Genomic DNA, 22,166 nt, shown 5'->3' on the forward strand with positions numbered 1-22,166 from the left:
AAGTATATTAAACTGAAAATGTACTTTTATATTTTTTACCTAATTTCAGCATACGTTTAATGCTCTTAAGTGTTCCCTTTTCACAAGGGTTATTATGTTGCTCTTCCTTTCCTGGGGCGGTCCTGATGAGTGCCAGTTTCACCATTATAAGGTTTTGATGGTTTTTGCTATGACTCCACTTTGAGGATCTTTTCAAAGTTGAAAAATTTGAAATGCTTTGTATTAACTGACCTTATTTTTTTCTTAAATTAATTTTTGTTTCTCATAATCTGGATTAGAGCATTACTCTATAACTATTCACTATTCAGCACAGCTGTTAACTGAAAGCCTGAAATCCAGGTGACTCTACCTCATAAAGCTGACTGAAAAAATCCAGCCAAGACCTTTATTCTGGTTTAAGTCTTTTTTTGTTTGAGCTGACTGGTATTGCATTTTGATTAAATAATAGACAATTTCATTTATATAGCAAATTGTTACTTTAGATTCAATAAAAACATACACACTCATTCTCTCAGTCCAGATTTATTGTTTTTTGGCCTTTTATGTTGTTTACACGGACTCTTGCCTGTTTGTGTATATTATGGTGGTGTAAATGTAACTCGTCAGGACTGTGATGTAACATTTTAGGGTTTTTTTGAATCCGACTGTTTTCCTGCTCTATTCTGGTAGTTTTGGCTGTTCTTCTAAATCTCAGTATCCAAATACAGTTTCTGTATTTTATAAAATATATGAATATATACAATATTATATAAAATAAAATTAAAACTATAGATTTAGCAAATGCTCACTGATTGAAGCTAACAGGCTGCTACATGCTTATGCAGCAGCTAGCCTGTATATAGCGCTAACTGTGCACTGGTTCCTCTCATTCATTATTCTATTGGTTAGCATTTTGAATGAAGCGTATCTTTTAAATTTGACCCTGTTTTTATGCGTGTCCTGAATTAGCCAGATGAAACTGAAGCCTGAATGAATGAAAGCTAATTCACAATACAGTACAAAGTAGCCCACAGAAATGCTAACTAGCCAGTTTTATTCATTAGCACTGCATTCATTAGCATTTTGTGTAAAGTATCTCTTGTTAAATCTGTCCTTTTTTCCAACGTCCTAAACTGCCTGCATAAAACGTGAAGCAGCATTTCTCATAGTAAGCTGAGCTGTCCTGCTTAAAACTTGTATCTCCACTTTGCTGTTTCACTTTATTTGACATAATGTCAATCTGATAGTTGTTCTTTACATTGTATCAGAATTTCACCATAAACAAACCAATAGAAACGCTCCAAAATGACTCAGAATTAAAATAATAAATATTTTAATATTAACTTTTTAGTAACTTTATATATTATAAAAGGTCATGGGATAGCAGGACAATTAAAGCCAGATGCTGCCGGTCACCATCATTACCAGGTGTCGCTGTTGAACTCTACTCGCTTATTTCCACTACCACAGTCTGCTTTTACTAATGCCTTTACTGATGCATCCCATAATAATCCAGTTAAGAGTTTGCATGGACTGGGAAATCTAGTTACCTAGCTAAAATCCAGCTCTCTTAATCTGGTTTCCTGTTTACATTTTTACACTTTAATCTGATCTAAGAAATTATAGTATTAGAGTATTCTGTTTACACAAATACCTAAATAATCAGATAACTACACATATTTAATTACTGAAATTTAATTACTTTGCTAAAATACATTTAGATAGATCAGATTCTTAGTCTGATCCAAGAAATTGAAGAATGTTGTTTATATGGTTTTGAATCATCAACTAACTGCAGACATCTGATTATTGAACTAAAATCGCTCTCTTTATCAAATAAAATCCGATTTTACACCTCACTCTAATCTAAGAAATTGGACAAAAAGGGAGCTGGATTTTAGCTCAGTAATCAGATTTCTGCAGCTATCTGATAATTTAAATATTAATTTTATAATATACCCTAATTTATTAAATCAGTATAGCCGAAAAACAGAATACTCCAATTTCATAGATCAGATTAATCAGGGTTATTGATTTCCAAAGCTGCAACAACTGCAAATCTGGTTACTGAGCTAAAATCCAGCTCTCTTTGTCTGATTTTTTAAATCAGATTTTACACCTCACTCTTTAAAAAAAATCAGAGTATACTAATAAAATGAATACATGAATAGTCAGAAAACTTTTACATCAGATTTTTACATGTTTCTCAAATGAAGAAGATAAAAAAAAGTATATTGTTCACATGACATGAATAATCTGATTACTGATGTTAAATACAAGCTGAAATTAATGCTGCTGAGTATTTTTGTTGCTGGTTTGGAAATCAATAACCCGGACTAATCGCAGTATTAATGCAGCCGCATCTTTTCTCCACGCACAGTTTAATATATAGTATATGTATACGCATGCGTCCATACCTAAACACACACACACACACACACATCAACACAGTAAATTACTGCGAGTCATTTACCTCATTAAATTGAGGGGGGGAAATAAATCCTCGCTATTTGCCAATAATTTCTTGGCGGTGGCGAATGCGCTACCTGCGAGACGCGGCGCTGATTAAACCATGATTGCGGACGAGTTCTGCTATGCATTATTAATGAAGTCCAGGATAATTGTCAAATTTTATGACATGGGGAGAGGTGGAAATTGGTTCCATGGTCAGTTTGAGGAATGATGAGAATTTGCCCCGCGCCGATGCCGCTGATAGCCTGGCATTAGTCACGGCCCTCCCGCGGCCACCGCCGCCGCCCGTGACCGAGCTAATGATAGTCATTCTGGAGCGTGACCGTTCGCAGCAATACATTTACAGGAGCATAAAATGTCAGAAAATCTCTGGGCCTGCACTCTCCTTCACTTCACGCCCTTAACCTTTTTTCCTCTGTGCGTTCTCCCGCGTTTCTCTTCCTAAAGGAGGGATAAGTTGCTAATATCATACGTCGCTTTTAACGCTCCACTGTTGTGCAGGATTAAGAATTAATCCGGCTGTGTTCCAATACGTCTGAGTGCACTTAAACTCTCACTGATAGATGCTTTGTGATGCATCACTCCTATAATATATGACTTCACTGTCCCAGACTATAATCTAGATTGCAAGCATGTACATTTACAGTGCTTTAAAATGTATATTTGATCCTGAGAGACCATGCAAAAAATTACAGAAGCCCTGCACGATGATGCATCAGCAAGTTTAACTGGAAATGTTAATATGTTACTCAGTTTTGCACTTCAACAGTATTGGCAATCAAGCGATTGTCTTGATCAGAATTAACCCGAATAACACTGATCAATCCATCTCTACCAAATAAACCATTAAAAATAACAGGCCCATGTGGTGGTTTGAACTATAATTAACGATGATAAAGAACAAAAAAAAAAAAAAAAAAAAAAAAAAATGCTTTTGTGGAGAGCTTTTGTTTACATCCCTTCCCTGTCTCTCTCACTGTCTCACTCAGCGTGACTTTAGTTTCCACCCGTTCTCGCTTTTCTTCCCATTCTTGGGCTCCCTATCTCCTTATAAGGGTGTTTTTTTTTTCCCAGCCGTGTCCCAATTCACTAACCGGAGCAGCGGTAGTGTATTGGAACGCGACCCTGAAGACACTGGTTCGATCCTGCGTGAGGAGCGATGTGTTTACTTACTTACAGTATTTATTTATTTTTTTTCTTTCTTCTTGGGTTTACCTGCTTTGAGATCAACTGTTCTGCTGTAATTGTAATCTCGCTTTCTACCTCTCCCTCTACTGCCTTAAACTCCAGTCTACTTTGATACATCCTCTTTACTCTATTTTAACTTTTATAATTTTCCGTTTGCCCTCACTTTACCACACTAGCTTACTCTACCTCTCAGTACTTTACTCTACTTGACTCTTTGTTTTACCTAACAGTGTCATGCTCTTTCTCATTCTACCTTACTCTACCCTCATTCTATTTTACTCTTCCTCATTTGCCTCACTCTACTCTCACTCTACCTCCTTTACCTTGCTCTAACTCACTCTACCCTCACTCTACCTCTTTTACCTTGCTCTAACTCACTCTACCCTCACTCTACCTCTTTTACCTTGCTCTAACTCACTCTACCCTCACTCTACCTCCTTTACCTTGCTCTAACTCACTCTACCCTCACTCTACCTCTTTTACCTTGCTCTAACTCACTCTACCCTCACTCTACCTCTTTTACCTTGCTCTAACTCACTCTACCCTCACTCTACCTCTTTTACCTTGCTCTAACTCACTCTACCCTCACTCTACCTCTTTTACCTTGCTCTAACTCACTCTACCCTCACTCTACCTCTTTTACCTTGCTCTAACTCACTCTACCCTCACTCTACCTCTACCTTGCAGTACCTCACTTTACCTCACTCTAGCCTGAGTATAGTTGATGTTATCTGACGTTATGGTGGTAGACCCAGGGTCTCAGCAGTATGTGTTTTTATTCAGCCCTGTCCTGGCTGTGTTTAAAGGCTGGCCGTATTGTTCTTTGTCTCTCTGGGCAGCAGGTTTGGAGGGCGAGCTCTGTGAAAGGAAGCCTAATGACTGTGACTCGGGCTTCTGCGTGAATAATTCCACCTGCATTGACCTGGCAGGGGATTATGCATGCGTCTGCCCCGAGGGATTCGCCGGTAAGTGGCTGATGCAATCAGTCTCTGATTATTCCGATTTCCCTCTTACATAATGTCTATCCAAACTACTCAGCACCGCGCGGGGGTCTGCGCATACCAATGAACAATGACCAAATGCTCGCTAATGACTGGAGAAAAGTGCGGGAAGAAACGGAGGACTGATAGAAAGCGTGTCTCTGGGGGGTGGGGGAGTGGGGGGGAGTGGGCTCGGCGGTAATTCGCCATTTAAGCACATCATTAATAGGAATTGCACCGAAAGTAAATATTTGAACCCTGGGGAAGCAGCAGGTTTTTAAAGCACTGCGCTTTGGAATTGAATCTGAGCAGGCCCACAGGTGCCGTGATGGATTAATTGTAGTTTTAAGAGCCTCTGTGATCAATTCTGTACAGAGAAATGAGCTTATTTGCACACATCCAGCCTCAGACATTCATTCCCTTTCATTTTACAAATGGATTTTTATTAATCCCACTTATATATTTACATATATCTCATACATGTTTTCAGTGAACTGCAGTAATGATCAGATCTGCTCTACTGACTGGATTACCTGTACTGTACCTGTACTGAGAGTTTTTACTGGAAAATCTGCTTTTAGCTTCATATATATATATACTTTACTCTACCTCACTCTATCTCACTCTATCTCACTTTACCTCACTCTACCTCACTCTACCTCGACCTACCCTCACCCTATCTCACTGTACCTCACTTTACCTCACTCTACCTCACTGTACCTCACTTTACCTCACTCTACCTCGTCCTACCCTTACTCTACCTCACTCTACCTCACTCTACCTCACTCTACCTCAAGCTCCCCTCACCCTATCTCACTCTACCTCACTCTACCTCGATCTACCTCGACCTACCCTCACCCTATCTCACTCTACCTCACTCTACCTCCACCTACCCTCACCATATCTCACTCTACCTCACTCTACCTCACCCTACCTCACTCTACCTCACTCTACCTCGACCTACCCTCACCATATCTCACTCTACCTCACTCTACCTCACCCTATCTCACTCTACCTCACTCTACCTCCACCTACCCTCACCATATCTCACTCTACCTCACTCTACCTCACCCTACCTCACTCTACCTCGACCTACCCTCACCATATCTCACTCTACCTCGATCTACCCTCACTCTGCCTCACTCTTTTTTACTCTACCTTAATCTGCTTCAGTCTACTTTAGTATACCTCAGTCTACCCTCACTTTTTTTTTTTACTCTTCCTCCCAGTACCTCACTTTAATTCAATCTATTTTAATTTGCCCACATCTCAATCTTTCCGTACTCTACCTCCATATTCTGCTTCAATATTTACCCTCAAATATCTCACTCTGCTCAATCAACCTCGATCTATCCTCACTCCATCTAACACTACCTCCCTGTACTCTCACTCTGTTTCACTCTACCTCACTCAGCTTTAACCTGCCTCAATCTACCCTCACTCTGTCAAATGTTAAATGTCTATCTACTGAGATTCACTCTGGAAGCTTCTAAAATGTAAAATATGTACAGTCTTTACCCTTTTTAAATGAGCGTTAATACAGTAATATGATTAAATTAATTAGTTTAAAATAATCAAATTACTCAGTTATATATTCAGTATTTGAATATAGGTATAAATGGGGGCTACATTTTGACTATAGATGGTTTAGGAGTAAGCCTCCTAATATAAATGCAAAAATAGTTAATATTCTGAAGATATTATCATTATTATCAGTGTTTTAATGATAGAATAGAAGATCTGATTGGTTGTTTAACTGCTGATCCTGCTGTAATATAGAAGTAGGTCTGCATGAAGCTGGAGAATGATTTAAAGTGAGTGTATACGGGTTGGTGCAGATGTGCTTTGATCACTTGTCACTAATCCATTGGAGAAAAGTGTCTTTGAACAGCTACAAGTTGAGGAAGACGCAGGATGCTTGTTTTCTGCTTTTGATTTGCAGACTTGAGTGTAAAAATAGATCCTATTGGGTGTTTAATTAAAAGTGGGGCGCCTGCGATCTGTCTTGTTTAATATGTAAGAGTCTTATTTTTCTCAACATGTATGTGTTCCGCAATCAAAGCAAATATGAAAGCATGATCTGTCACATTTTTTTATTTAATAGATTTTTTTATGATATTGTTTGCAAAGAACTCGCAGTACAATCTTCTCTTTGAAAAAAATCCCAGAATTAATATCAAACCAGGTCAGAAATATGAGCAGATAGAGAGAACTAACTATTGACTTCTCTTTTATGGGAATTAGAAAAGATTGGCTTATCATTTTAATTGTACTTTTAGGGTTCAAAAATTCATTTGTTTTGTTGTCTACCAATCAGGATTTAATTTATTTCATGGTAGGGTTGGACAATAAGTCAATAGCATTATTTACTGCAATATTGAAAGGAAACCTTTCATTTACTCAGATATTGAATAAATGTGATGGTGTGTGTTTGTTATACTTTGACAGTAGTTTTATTTAAAAAAATAGATTTAAGCAATCACAGAATCACAATATATTATGTTATATTCGTATATAATATACAATATATTCTGATGTAATTTTTAGGTTCAACTGCTCATTATGTAATTTTTTTAAAAATGCATTAAAACTAGGAGTGTAGGGTAATATCAATATATGTGTATATATTTTGATTTTACAGTAATACAGTATCAATTTTAATTATTAGTGTATATATAAAGATTGTTCTGATTGGATAAAAAAAAATTGTTATACTTTGACGTGCATTTATATACTTTAGTTTTATGAAAAAAAAAAAAAAGATTTAAACCATCACAGTATCGCAATATATTTGCTATACTTGTATAAAATATAAAATATATTCTGATATATTTGGAACCCCTGTATCGTGTTTATTTTCCCTTTTTAAAAATTGCGTTAAAATAGTAATTCAATTAATTCAATTATTTGACTAATTTTCTAGCTGATTAGGTGAATCGATTTTCTCCCAGCAACATTTTAGATCAGTACAGAGTTACAGTGCTATTTGACCTTGCCACTTTGTAAAATCATAAATTCAGTTAATTTATTTGAGATTTAGTGCGATTTCCCAATTGTATAATGGGGATTCGATTAATCAACTAATAAGATTTGTTTGATTAGTCTCACCGCAATATCGCAATATTTCAGTGCAGCACACATGGTTACACTTTGTGATGTGACCTTGCTAATTTTATTTTTTGCTAAATTAATTATTTTAATTAATTGATTTACTGTTTTGACAAAATTTAGTGTGATGTTCATAATTGGTTAATGAAGATTTGATTAAGATTTGATTAATTAAATATATATTCAGTGAGTCTCACAGCAATATTTTAGTCCAGTGTGCAAAGTTTTACTTTGCGATGTGACTTTGCTAATTGCTAATTGCTAATGAAAAATTGGTTGATGGAGATTTGATTAATCAACTTATCAAATTTATTTAGTTAATCTTTCAGGAATATTTTAGACCAGTACATAAGGTTACACTCTGCTATTCGACCGTGCTGCTTTTGTGAATGTATAAATTAGTAAATTGTATTTACTTAATTTCTGTTTAAATTAGAATGAATACAATATTCAAATTATATTTTAGAAATTTGATTAATCGAAGAAACCCTGCTGTTGGACCTTTCTGATTTTGTAAATTCATAAATCGGTAAATTCTGTTACTTGAGTTACTATTTACTATTTAATGTGATTTTTATATTGAATAATGAAGATTCGATTCATTGAATATATTCGATTAGTCTCACCGCAGTATTTCAGAGCAGTGCTGTTTGACCTTGCTGATTTTGTAAATTCATAAATTATTGAATTCCATTAACTTAATTACTGTTAAAATTAGATTAAATGTGATTTTTATAACGGATAATAAATATTAAATTAATCCAATGCATTTGATTATTCTCACAGCAGTATTTCAGTCTTCTGTACAGAGTTACACTCTGTTGTTTGACCTTGCTGCTGCTGCTGCTGCTGCTGCTGGTTTCTCCAGTCTCGACTTTCTAGGCTGTTTTCAGCTGTTTTTTTTCTCCAGCATTAGTTCAGCTCTTCTGTTTTTATCAGATAAGAACTGCTCTACGCCGGTCCCGACCTGCACATCTCCGGATAAGACCTGCCCGAACCACGCCGACTGCTGCAGCTGTCCGCCAGGTATAATAAACTCAGAGATTCTGCAGTAAAACGCTGCATTAGTTATTATTAGAGTCTAAACTTAACTATCATTATTTTTTTTCTTAATTGAGCTAAACTGCTGATAACGTGCAGTTTAATCTTATATATAAGCTAAATAATATACTGCTATGAACAAACGCTGTTTCTGCTGCTGCTCCATGCTGTTTACACACGTCTGTACGCAGTCTGTGCAGCGTTTACTGATTGCAGCAGCAAATTTTCAGTGTTCTGTGTTAAATCAGCTACAGCTTCTTACTATATTATACTATATACTACATTTTCTTGCTCCCACACCAGACAGCTCTGACCAATCAGAGGAGATGATGTGCTTGCATGGTTTATTGGTGCGAATTTTGGTGCATTTAAGTTTGTGCCTGTGTGAAAACAAACCAAACAAAGGGACTACGGGTGTGAAAACGCTCCTTTATACTCAGCTAATTAAGATCTAATTCAGAAATCATTACAAACAAGCTGAGATAAAGTTTAAAATAAAGTAAAAAAAAAAAAGTTTCCTCTATCTAATTTATCATGCATTCTTTATTCCAGCGCCCCACGTTACAGCTTAATTAACACTACTAATATAAATATAAATGCATTTTACATTTCTTATATTCATTCTTTAATTTATTTTAAAATATTCACTATAAAAAAAAACTTTAGAGTGTCTGAAGAAGAACAAGTGCGATTAATCGCCGCAGTTAATCACAGAATATTGTGTGATTAATCTAATTGTTTTTTTTTATTAATCGATTGACACCACTAATTATTATGTTAAAGTAACGTGAGGATCTGCATTTATCTTTCTCAAACAGTGAGAATCAGCATCTTCCTTTGTCTGCTGTTTTAAAATGCAATATTATTTAAGGGAACGTAGTTTTTAGAGTTTACGCTAATCGTGTTTCATCATTTGGGAATTTAGCAGGCCATCAGTTTAATGCTTTTTAGTTCTTTGGTCCAGTGCGGTCGTGGCTGCGGGCGATTGGTTTCATGGCCGAGCGACTCGCCGCTGATTCGATGTTAATCCCATTTATTTAGAATACAAAGAGACGCACCAGACTGCTATATCTTTCACATATACTGCAGCTTTTAAAATAAAAACATGCACTGTTCGTATTTATAAATACTTATTTATTGGTGCTTGAGGTTTACAGAATTATAGAGTGTGTAAAATGTCCATAAAAAAAGTTTATTTAAGTAAACTATATTTATTTTATCTTTGATACGACAGTATAAATATAAAGTATAAATTTCATGCTTTCTTGTTGTTTTCCTGGCCCATCATAACCTTTGTACTCTTCGTATCCATGTGTGCAGCATATGGTCTTGTTTGGCATTGTCTTGTTGAAAAATGCAAAGACATCCTTAAAAAGGTTGTGGTCTTGAAGAAAGGCAGCATGTGTTGTTAGAATCAAGTAAATGCATTATTCAATAAATGAGACTGAGTAACTTAAACTCAAGATAAAGTACCAGTCAAAAGTTTGGACATACTTTAAATTAAATGTTTTTTCATTATTTTAAAACGTTCTGCGTTTTAAAATAATGCTCCTCCTGGAATTCAGGCTTTCAGTTAACAGCTGTGCTGAACTCATCAAGAGTTAATTACTTGAATTTCTTGTCTCTTAATAAAGTGTTTAAGAGCATTAAGCATAAGTTTTTTCACTTATATCTATTAGTGTCTCATTAAATCAGTCCTACACACAGTACTGTACAATATCTCTCTGAAGACATGATTCCAAAAACAGCTCTGGAAAAAAAATGAAACCACTTAAAAATGGTGAGTTTCTTTGATTTTACCAAATTAAAAAGAATGATGGAAGATGGATGATCGCACCAGGAGTAAAGCAGCATAAAGTTATCCAAAAGCAGTGTGTAAGACTGGTGGAGGAGAACATGATGCCAAGATGCATAAAAACTGTGATTAAAAACCAACCAGGGTTATTCCATCAAATATTGATTATTTCTGAACTCTTAAATCTTTATGAATATGAACTTGTTTTCTTTGCATTATTTGAGGTCTGAAAGCTCTGCATCTTTTTGTTTTGTTATTTCAGCCGTTTCTCAGTTTCTGCAAAAAATAGCTCTAAATGAGAATATTTTTATGTGGAATTTGGGAGAAATTTTGTCTGTAGTTTATAGAATAAATCTTCATTTTCTTCAGATCTATACATTCTGAAGGTTTAACTGGAACACAGTCAACTCAGGTGATTTCTATTGATTACTTAGTGCACTTTTTAAAAAACGTAAATAACTAAGAGGGGGAGGAGCCTAAAAAGCTCATTTAAGAAAGATGCTGGAGTGTAACGGAGAGCATTTGCTTAAGAATAAAAGTAACAGCGCAGCGCCCGCGACATTTCTCCCACGCTGCAATTTGATAGGCCTGCCTCTCATCCATCACTTTTATTATGGCTGTGCTTTTGGCTGAAGGAAGGTAAATGCGACGCTGCAGCTGAGGATACAGGAGTGATGGGCGAGTTACAGGAGTGTGAAGGCTTAAAGGGCAAATTTCAGCCCAAAATGTTAATGTTAGCGGCTGAAATAAGTCTGAGCTAGCGAAGACCCCATTACAGACTTTCTGCTGGAAGTGGAGCGAAGGATCACTCAGAACTCTGAGGATACCAGGAGCTCTACACCTACAGAGTTTTACAGAGAAATGGATGGATGGATGTATAGTTAACTGAGGTTGACTGGGGTTGACCATGTTTTACAAAGGTTGACCATGGTTAACGATGTTTAAACAGGTTTGACCGAGGTTTATAAAGTCTGATCTGAGTTTTACATAGTTTGATATGATGTAAAGTGATGTTGACAGATGTTTACACTACTCAGTTAACCTCAGTTTTACAGAGTTTGATCTGAGGTTTAAAGACTTTGGTCTGAGGTTTCAGGAGATTTTGCAGAGTTTTGCTAAGGTTTTGCAGTTTGAGTTTTGACTGGGGTTTTGCAGAGTTAGACCAGGTTTGACTGAGATTTTGCAGAGTTTTGTAAAGTTTGACCAAATTTAACCGAGTTTTTGCAGCGTTTTTCAGAGTTCAACAGAAGTTTTGCAGTTTGAATGAGGTTTTATAGAGTTTGACTGAGGTTTTGCAGAGATTGACCAAGTTTGACTGAGGTTTTTTCAAAGTTTGACTGAGGTTTTGCAGAGTTTTGCAGAGATTGACCAAGTTTGACTGAGGTTTTGCAGAGTTTGACTGAGGTTTTGCAGAGTTTGACTGAGGTTTTGCAGAGTTTTGCAGAGATTGACTGAGGTTTTGCAGAGATTGACTGAGGTTTTGCAGAGTTTGACTGAGGTTTTGCTGAGTTTTGCAGAGATTGACTGAGGTTTTGCAGAGTTTGACTGAGGTTTTGCAAAGTTTTGCAGAGATTGACCAAGTTTGACTGAGGTTTTTCAGAGTTTTTCAGAGTTTCACTGTGGTTTTGCAGTTTGACCAAGGTTTTGCAGAGTTTGACCAAGGTTTTGCAGAGTTTGACCAGGTTTGACTGAGGTTTTGCAGAGTTCGGCAGAGTTTAACTCAGGTTTTCCAGAGTTTGACCAGGTTTGCCTGAGGTTTTGCAGATTTTCACCAAGTATTGCAGAGTTTGACCAAGGTTTTAAATATCGCCTTATTTTTTGGGATTAGAGCTGAAAAGAACAAAGCGGAGCTTCCTTGTACATATAAATATACAAAGAATTAGAGATTATATAAAAAAAAAATCATCTGATTTAAGTCTGTAATATTTCTAAGCTCATCAATTCTATTCCACTCCAGGATTCGATGGAGACGACTGCTCCAGAGTGGTGAACAGGTGCCCGTCCGATCAGTGCGACGCCCGAGGAACGTCCACATGCGAGGAGCTGGAGGGCACCTTCAGGTGTATATGCCGGCACGGATTCACTGGGAAACAGTGCGAGACTCCCATCAGCCACTGCGTAAAGGATCTGTGCCACGCCGGGTCCACGTGTGTAGACCTTCCCCGAGGGTTCGAGTGCCAGTGTTTGCCTGGTAAGTGACGTTATTTCCACTTTGTACTTTTCCTGTCATCCTTCTACTCCCACACTCATTTATCCGTACTGCCATCAAATCTGGCCTGAATCTGTCGGTGTGACGGGTCCCCGCTAAACTGATGGAGCTGGGAGGACGACGAGGTACATCATTGTGTTGGCAGAGCTTAAAACATTAGCTGAACCCGTAGCGGCGTAGCGTTCAATGACAGTTTCCTTTAGAGAGCTTGATTAATTAGAGCTTTCCGCAGAACACGGTGGGTTTATGAAAGCAGTAGAAGCTTTATCCTCGGTGTTAAAGCGAAGTATACACGCTCTCCTGCTTTCATGTGGGCGGTCAGGTTATCAGAGGTAGCGTCTGCTGTCAGATCAAAGCCTTTATTCCTTTATTCCTCTCTTTTATTTCCGCCAGGGTTAACCGGACGCTTCTGCGAGATCGACATCGACGACTGCGCCTCGAAACCATGCGGCGCCCTCAGCATCTGTAAAGACGGCCTCAACTCCTACCACTGCTACTGTGCACCTGGATTCATCGGTAGGTTGTGATGCTCATTGCTATTTTAGACCCCTCTAACAGTCTATTTTCACACCTTACACCTGCCTCGTTTAAACACTGCTTCTGAATATATCTACATCCATATCTAACTATAGACATGGTTGTCTTCAAATAAGGTGTGTGTGCCTTTTGCACATTTCCAGCCATGCTAGGTGTACTTTTCCCGCTGTTACGATAGCAAAGACACACTTACACAGGCCCTAAATCAAACTGAACAGTTCACAATTGAGGACTCCTCTAAAGATCGCTAAAGTAGGGCCCTATTTTCTTTCTTTATAAAGTGTATATAAAGTTGTATCCTAATTTAGTCAAAAAAAAGTTATCTCAAAGTAATGATGTCGAAGTCAGAGTAATGATGTGGTTTTGTAAGATAATGAGGTTATAATTACTTAGTATCTCAAATTACATACAACTATCACAAAGAAATGACTCTCAACATTATTAGTATAATACTAATATAATAATATAATACTGCTAGAGCATCCTCCTCCATCTCAATCAGTAAGAGTTTCCTCTCAGACTCTTCCGCAGCATCAGGACCGCTCTCTGATACCCGTCTGACTGGAGGTGGAGATAAGAGGTTTTTCTGCACATCATTACCTGTAGTTTCCTCTTCCTCCTCCTCCTCTTCTTTTAGGTAATAACTGTGAGACGGAGGTAAACGAGTGTCTGAGTCAGCCCTGCCACAACGGCGCCGCCTGCTCCGACGAGCTCAACGCCTTCAGCTGCAGCTGCCCCAACGGAACCGCAGGTACCGAACCCCCAGCACCACCCGAAACACCACCAGAACCACCACCTCTCAGATTTCAAAACAGTTCTTCACCAGAACCTGAAGTGGATCTTAATCAACATTCTCAACCCTCAAAAAACTACATGCAACACCTTTATTTTAAGAGCATATATAAAATTAATAACGTGGAAAAAGCGCTGAAATCTGCGTAAGTATGATAACAGTGTCTCAGTCTAATGGTAGTATCTCGAAATTTAAAAAAAAAAAAAGTTTTTATCATCTCAAAATAATTATCTATATCTTAAAATATTTAATATTACAAAGTCAGGACATAGGATCTAAAATAATTACTGAATCTATCACAGTAATGTATCTCAAAATATTTACTAAGTATAATAAACTTAATTAATAACTACTTAATACTATAAAATATTTACTAACTATCTAAAATATATTATTTAGTGTATCAAAATGGTTACTTAATATCTAAAAACAATGACCTAATATCTCAAAGTATTGACATGGTATCTCCGAGTGATAATATAGTATTTCCAAGTTATGGCATTTTTCAAAATAAGGACTCAGTATATCAAAGTAATGAGGTTTTAAAAATGTCATTATTTTAATATATATATATATATATATATATATCTTTTTTTAAATAGGCACCTACAACCTTTTAAAAAAATAAATTAAAATCCCAAAGTAGTGACAATGTTTTCACATGATGACAAACTCTCAATGACTTAGTGTCTCAAAAAAAAAAAAAGATTTAATATGTTAAGATGATTTATTATCTCAAAGTAATTAATCTTAAATCTTAAAATTATGACTTGGTATCTCAATGTAATGACTTATGATCTCAAATCAATGACTTAATATCTCAAGATAATTACAGTATCAAAATGATACTATGTATCTCAAAGTAATTATTTGGTATCTCAAAATAATGACTGTACATCTTGAAATAACATTCTATAAAATTTTGTATCATTAAAAAAATTATCTAGTATCTCAATGTAATTATTGGTACCTACTATCCCTAATAATACCTATGTATCTCAAAGTAATAATTTGGTATCTCAGAATAATGACTTGACATCTCAAAATAACTTATATTAAATACAGTATCACAAAATAACCATGTAGCATCTCAATATCATGACTTATTATCTAATGGGTACCTATTATATCTAATAATTACTCTGAAATATATCTCAAAATAACATTCTATAAAATATATTATTCTGGTTACTAAGTATCTCAACATAATTATTAATCACCTCAGACAAAAGACTGTGAATCTTATCTTTAAAACTTTTGACTTATTGTTATAATCTACATTTTAATATATCAAAATAATGATTTAGTATCTTTATTTTTAGTTGCTAAAAATAAGTACTTAGTATTTTAATGGAAAGATTTAAGATTTCAGTATTTTAAGTATTTTATTTCACTTCTAATAGGTTTATATTGAGATAGTGAGCAGAGCTGTCGGACTGTGTAAGTGTCTGTACTGTACTGAGTGAGCTCACACATGAAATGCAGATTTTACACCGGATTTATTCTGCATATCTCCTGTTTCCCCTGTTTAAAGTTCACTGCAGACACTTTGAAGACGTACAGTCTGCGGCGCTTCATGTCCTGCCAAATTAACTTTATATTTTCTACTGTCATTTTACCCTGTAATTCTTTCATGTTCATGTAAATTGGAAGGGAAGCGAGCTCATTTAGCTCTGCTGCTGTAGCTCACAGTGCATATTGTACTAACCTCTTGCCCGGCATATACAGTGCGGGAAAATAATTATTTGATCTCCTGCTGATCTTATAAGTTTACCCCCTTACAAAGACATGAAAAGTCTATATATTTTTATGGCCGCTTTATTTTAACAGATAGAGACAGAATATCAACAACAACAAAAAAAAACACAGAACAAAAACATCAAACAAAGGCTATACATTAATTTATAGGCACAAAAATAAGTCCTGTCCCTTTAAGAAAGTAGTCTTAATCTCACCTCATTATGTATGTAAAGACCTGTCACAGAATCATCATACAATACAAGATAACCACCCTTTCTCTTGAGCTCTCTGCAAGATCTCACCTTGTGGGGTGAGGTTAATGATCTCAAGGGAGCTGGGAGCACATGTTAAAACAAACTCCGTGGGACGAACCGCTAGCTGTTAGTGCTAGCTGTTAGTGCTAGCTTTTGGCTTACCAGAACACTGTGTTCTTCAGTATAGCGCTATCTGGTGGCAGTTATTAGCACTATGCACTGCTGCTAATCATGCTGTTGAAAATATTGGAAATCTTAGCTTACTGTAAATAAACAGAAGCGCTTTACTCACCCAAATTAACAGTTTTCAGGAGAGACATCTCTGTAAATTAACATCCAGCACTCGTTTAAATTAAAAAAGATGTATTTTTTGTAAGGATTACAGTTTTGTTTGCATAGGCTCCTTATAATACAGTTCAACTTATAATGCATTAAATAAGGTAATCTTATTTATATTCATTATATCCATTACATTTCTATGATTTCTATATTGTTGTCACTTTAACAGATATAATAACATATATTCGCAGAAATGTGAAGGTTATACTCACATTATATAAGCTTATGACAGTCATTATTAGGCATCACGTATGCTATATAATGCATTATACATGCAATACAGGATTTTTCTTTTCTCTTTTCAGACAGATAATATCTGTCTGACTTTGTAATAAAATAAAATGAAGTCATCCTCCACAAAGAACCACAAGGTAAAGATGGGGTTTCCTTTTCTTCTCCATCTGCGTTTCCTCAGAACGTCTGATTATAATTGGCTGGCATGGGAATTTCACTCGAGCTTCTCCTCCTTGTGTTCTATCACTCTTTCTTCTCTTTCTTCTCTCTCGTTTTCTCTCTCTATTCAGGCCGATTATGTGAAATCAATGTGAACGAATGCCAGTCGTCTCCATGCCTTAACAACGGCACGTGCCTGGACCTGGCCAACGGCTTCCACTGCAGCTGCCCTCCAGGCTTCACCGGTACGTCACACACATATTTCTCCTTTATGCAAATTACTGTCCGGAATTCCTCTTCATAGAGGTCAAATCCTCCTACGTTATTCTAGCGCCGTATGTTTCCACGCTTCCCCAAGGTCCACTTATGACTATTTGAGGTTTTACATTCCAAAAATGATAAAAAGGAACGTCATAAATCGTTTTTATGTGGTAATTTTACAATCTTTTAAATTCGATACTATAGCGTTCCCATGTGCCTGGGAAAATCTGGAAAACGCAGACTTTTACAGTCAGTTTTACAGTCAGTTTTCCCAGAAATGTGAAATGTGAAAACTGACACAGATGTCCTTCAAATGTTCAAAAAAAGGAGTTGAGATATTGGTCCATCCAGAATGTGTAATTCATGATTTCTATATACAGCACACCTTCACATTTAGTATCTTTCTTCTTTTCTACATACAGCTCTGGAAAAAAAAAATAAATAAATAAATAAATAAATAATAATAAAAATTATGAGTTTCTTTAATTTTACCAAATTGAAAACCTCTGGAATTTAATCAAGAGGAAGATGGATGATCAAAAGCCATCAAACCACCAAACTGAACTGCTTGAATTTTTGCACCAGGAGTAAAGCAGCGTAAAGTTATCCAAAAACAGTGTGTAAGACTGGTGGAGGAGAACATGATGCCAAGATGCATAAAAAAAAAACTGTGATTAAAAACCATGGTTATTCCAACAAATATTGATTTCTGAAGCTCTGCATCTTTTTATTTTATTTCAAAAAAGCATATTTTGGTTTACTGGTTTTTTTGTTTATTAAATAATTCCATATGTTTTTTTTTTTTTTTTTTTTAGAGTTTGGATGACTTTAGTATTAATTTACAATAAAGAACATTTTAAAATAATGAAAAACACTGAATTTAAAGTGTGTCCAAAAAATTGACTGGTACTGTATGTTGGAAAATTATTGCACACGTTTACCTTCTGTGTGAACGTAGGCGAGGAGAGGTGAGGCGGTAACTGTGCACCATGCAGCTTGATTTAGGGTGTCATTGTGTCTTTGCCATCATAATGACGGGAAAAGTACACAGTGCACGGTTCACAATGAGCAAAAGGCATGTACTAATTCTCTTAATTATTCATGGGTGTAGCCCCCCTCACTGTGAATGTTAACATGTTGTGTTCTATAAAACCATGCAAACATATATAATGTTTTGTGTGGTATTAGTTTAAGCAGACTGTGTTTGTCTATTATTGTGACTGGACTGTTGGTGTGGTGTAAGATAAGACCCCAGCGGCATGGTATTTGCGTAGCGTAGTTTTGAGTTGAGTACTTCTCGTTTGGAAATGCTTGTGTTTTGTGTGTGTAGGATAACTGGCGTTAGGTATATAAGAGCCGTGTTACGGCGGAGAGGCTCTGCAGCTTTATAGTCTGGTTTATTTGTTCCTCTCTTTGTGTTTCTCTCTCTGAAAGGACCTGAGTGTGAGCTGGACGTTGATGAGTGCTCCTCTTCTCCCTGCAAGAATGGGGGCACTTGCATTGACCAGCCGGGTAATTACTACTGCCAGTGTGCGGCTCCATTTAAAGGTAATAAGTACTGAGGGAGTGGGGCATTGGTGGGAGGAGGGTGTGATGAGCAAAAAAAATATATATATAAAAGTGAGAGAGAGAGAAAAAGCCCTGAGTTAATTAAGTTCAGAAAGCTTTCCTCTCACCTGTCTGAACCCATTTCACCAGCGCCGCCACATTCGCTACATCTCCATTCTCCGGACGCGCTCACAGACACAGGAAATAGAGCTCAAATCACACAAATCACACAAATCACACAGGCCAGTGCTATCACATTTCAGACCAGGCCCTCTTTCTGGGCTTCGAGTGCTCCATTGGACGGAGGTGCTGCCTCTATAATCTAAAGATCAAGAGCCTCTTTTATACTCCAGAGCCGCCAAATGGTTGCTACGGCTTTGCTGTACCTGTATCAGCGCTGAAGTACTAAAATACTGCGTTACGTTACTTTTCTCGTACTCTTTACTTACTTACTTTTTCTCACTATAAAGTGCACCGAATTATCAATCAATCAATTAACCTTTTTTTTGACAGTAAATAAAAGATAGATTATAATCTAAAAATAGATAATAATAATAATAATAATAATAATAATAATAATAAGTATAATCAAACTTGGTTTAATTGATAATAAATTAAGATCAAATGAAGATTAGATTTATACAACAAAAAACAGTTAAAATTAAGCTAAAACTAACTTTTTTTTAGTAAAATAAATAAAGGAATTATATGGTGCACTGGTTTGTCTATCAGTCAATAAATTAACCTTTATTTTTGATATGAAGGTACATTAAAGGCAACCCTTATTTTGCCTCAAAGTATTTACAAAAACAGGGACTGACATGCTTAAACATGCTTAAACTACACATTAAACTCTGGTAATATAGTGGTAAAAATAAATATTTGTGGGTTTCTTGGTGGGGGTTGGGAGGTAACTAAGTTAAGTAAAGTTAAGCTAAGTAAGCAAAATTGTAATTCTTACACAGATTTCTCTCCTGAAACTGTTTATTTGGGTAAGAAAAGCTTTCTACTGTAGTAAAATGCTACAGTTTGTAAAAACAACAGCGTCATCACTCTTGTTTTTAATCTGTGATTAATTCATAGTATAAAAAACACTTAATAATAATAATAATAATAATAATAATAATAATAACAATCTCTCCTTCAGAGTTTATTTCACAGTAAGTTTCTGTGGTTTCTTGGTTTACTGCTTTTCTGAGTGTTCAGTTCTATAGTTTAATCCAGTGTCTGAGGAGAGCTCTGTGTCGTCTCTGAGTTTCCCCAAGGCTGTGTTTTACGCCAGATCAGAGCCTCATATCAACCCATGGGCTTCTATACACTGTTTAGAATCATTGATTCCAATATGCAACGATTTGTGATCTGATTTACTCAATGAATCTCTAAACGTCCACACACCACAAAAATCACAAAAATGATCACATGGTCACAATTCACATATCAGGGGATTTAAAAATGTAAATGTCTCCTAGCTTTTAAACACATTTTCATTTCTTTTTCATTCAGATTTCTGGACTTATTGAACTGAAGGTTAATAAAACATAAATCATTTTTAGTTCCATGTTAGATCTTCTATTATTGCATTTATATCTAATGTTTTAGTTTTTTGCCGTGGCATGGTTTTAGTATCGGTATTGAGATATTTAGACAGGTATCATATATAACTTTAATGTATGTATATACATTAAATATTGATGTATAGTGCACAAACTGAACAGAGAATAGTCTCGTAATCACAAAGGGCAATACTATCAGATTTCAGCAGAGCTCTCCAGTGTGGCACCGTGATAAAGAAACATCAGGACAATGTAAAAAAAAAAAAAAAAAAAAAGAGAAAAGACTCAAGGACAGGTTTGAGGAGGCCTGGTAGCGAGGGGGTACTTTAAACAAATAATTGCCCAGCTAAACCTGGGTCTGAGAATCAGGTGCGCCATAAAGTGGCACTCAGACTGATTGGCATCATTATGGGATTGATTTGAGGGGTCAGAGGGAAGCTCTCGCTGGCTGCTGTTCACACTCACAGATTCTTCTAGCTTTTGTTTATCTGATTCTACGGAGTCTCACAACCGTACCCTTCACCTGATACCAATAAAACAACTCTCATTTAGTTTAGTTTCAGTTAATTAACCATTTATGGGTTCTCACATACAGTATAACATCACCTAAAGAAGTTAACATCTATCTAACATCAGCTAGAGCATTTAACGTCTAACCAATGTAAGTAAAAATAAAAGTAGCTTTTTAATGTCAATAAAATCAGAAATTGTCTAACTTGCTTTATGTAGAGGGTTTAATATCTAATGCCATGTAGAGTAAACATCAACCTAACAAAAGACAGAGTTCTTAACATCTATCTAACATCAGCTAGAGTACTTAACATTGGTCCTTTACCATTAGCTAGAGTAGCTGTTATCTATCTTACATCAGCTAGAGTTCTTAACATCTAACTAACATCAGCTAGAGTTCCTAACATCTATCTAACATCAGCTAGAGTTCTTAACATCTAACTAACATCAGCTAGAGTTCCTAACATCTATCTAAAATCAGGTAGAGTTCATAACATCTATCTAACATCAGGTAGAGTTCTTAGCATCTATCTAACATCAGCTAGAGTTCCTAGCATCTATCTAACATCAGCTAGAGTTCTTAGCATCTATCTAACATCAGGTAGAGTTCTTAACATTGGTACTTTACCATTAGCTAGAGTAGCTGTTATCTAACTAACATCAGCTAGAATTCTTAACATCTAACTAACATCAGGTAGAGTTCTTAACATTGGTACTTTACCATTAGCTAGAGTAGCTGTTATCTAACTAACATCAGCTAGAATTCTTAACATCTAACTAACATCAGCTAGAGTTCCTAACATCTGTCTAACATCAGCTAGAATTCCTAACATCTATCGAACATCAGCTAGAGTAGTTAACTTCTAAATAACATAAGTTAAAGTACTTAAAATCTAACTAGTGTCAGATTAAATTAGATAATGTCCAGTTAACCTCAGCTAAAGTGTGTAACATCTACTTAACATCAGTTAGAGCAGTTGACATCTACCTAATGTAACATCAGCAGAGTAGTTAAGGCCTATTTAACAATAGTTAGAAAAGATAACACTTGGCCAACATTAGCTGATGTAGTAAACATCTACCTAATGTTGGTTTGAGTATTTTGAAGTACTTTTTTTTATTTCAGCAACAGTGAACTATTTGGTAAAGCTGACAACATAACAATAAAACAATATAAAGTGATATTAATTGAAATGTTTTTAATTGTGACCATCTAAACATCTACACTATGCATTAAGTAAGGATTTATGACCCTATTTTACTCCCTCACTCGTTTATTGCAGAAATGATGAAATGTATGAGTTAGGTGTTGTTTTTGTTTTGTATGAAAATGCGTGTGCTTAATCTCAGCATGCATGTCCTAATTCTGCTTTCCGTTTTTATTTTTAGTGAAAGAATGCATGTTATTTCCGTTTTGCGCAGGTTTTTATGTATCTGATTTTAGGATGATGCAGTGTGTCGGGGTG

The 22,166-nt window shown here is 36.0% G+C and overlaps 1 protein-coding gene across 6 annotated transcripts in view; it reads left to right on the top strand.

The window, feature by feature from the left end:
• The window catches only part of eys (eyes shut homolog), a 307,886-nt gene that overhangs the window by 81,477 nt on the left and 204,243 nt on the right, over positions 1-22,166 (top strand). For 4 of the 6 annotated variants that reach the window (XM_049472628.1, XM_049472623.1, XM_049472625.1 and 1 more), the window contains exons 13-19: positions 4,482-4,604; positions 8,667-8,753; positions 12,521-12,754; positions 13,166-13,288; positions 13,947-14,060; positions 16,960-17,073; positions 18,524-18,637. In XM_049472628.1, coding sequence (XP_049328585.1) covers positions 4,482-4,604; positions 8,667-8,753; positions 12,521-12,754; positions 13,166-13,288; positions 13,947-14,060; positions 16,960-17,073; positions 18,524-18,637 — 909 coding nt within the window. The remainder of the gene's footprint in view (positions 1-4,481; positions 4,605-8,666; positions 8,754-12,520; positions 12,755-13,165; positions 13,289-13,946; positions 14,061-16,959; positions 17,074-18,523; positions 18,638-22,166) is intronic. The other 2 variants (XM_049472626.1, XM_049472627.1) reach the window with 2 other exon arrangements.

The sequence above is a fragment of the Astyanax mexicanus genome, chromosome 25, assembly GCF_023375975.1.
Source record: "Astyanax mexicanus isolate ESR-SI-001 chromosome 25, AstMex3_surface, whole genome shotgun sequence".
Taxonomy (NCBI): domain Eukaryota; kingdom Metazoa; phylum Chordata; class Actinopteri; order Characiformes; family Acestrorhamphidae; genus Astyanax; species Astyanax mexicanus.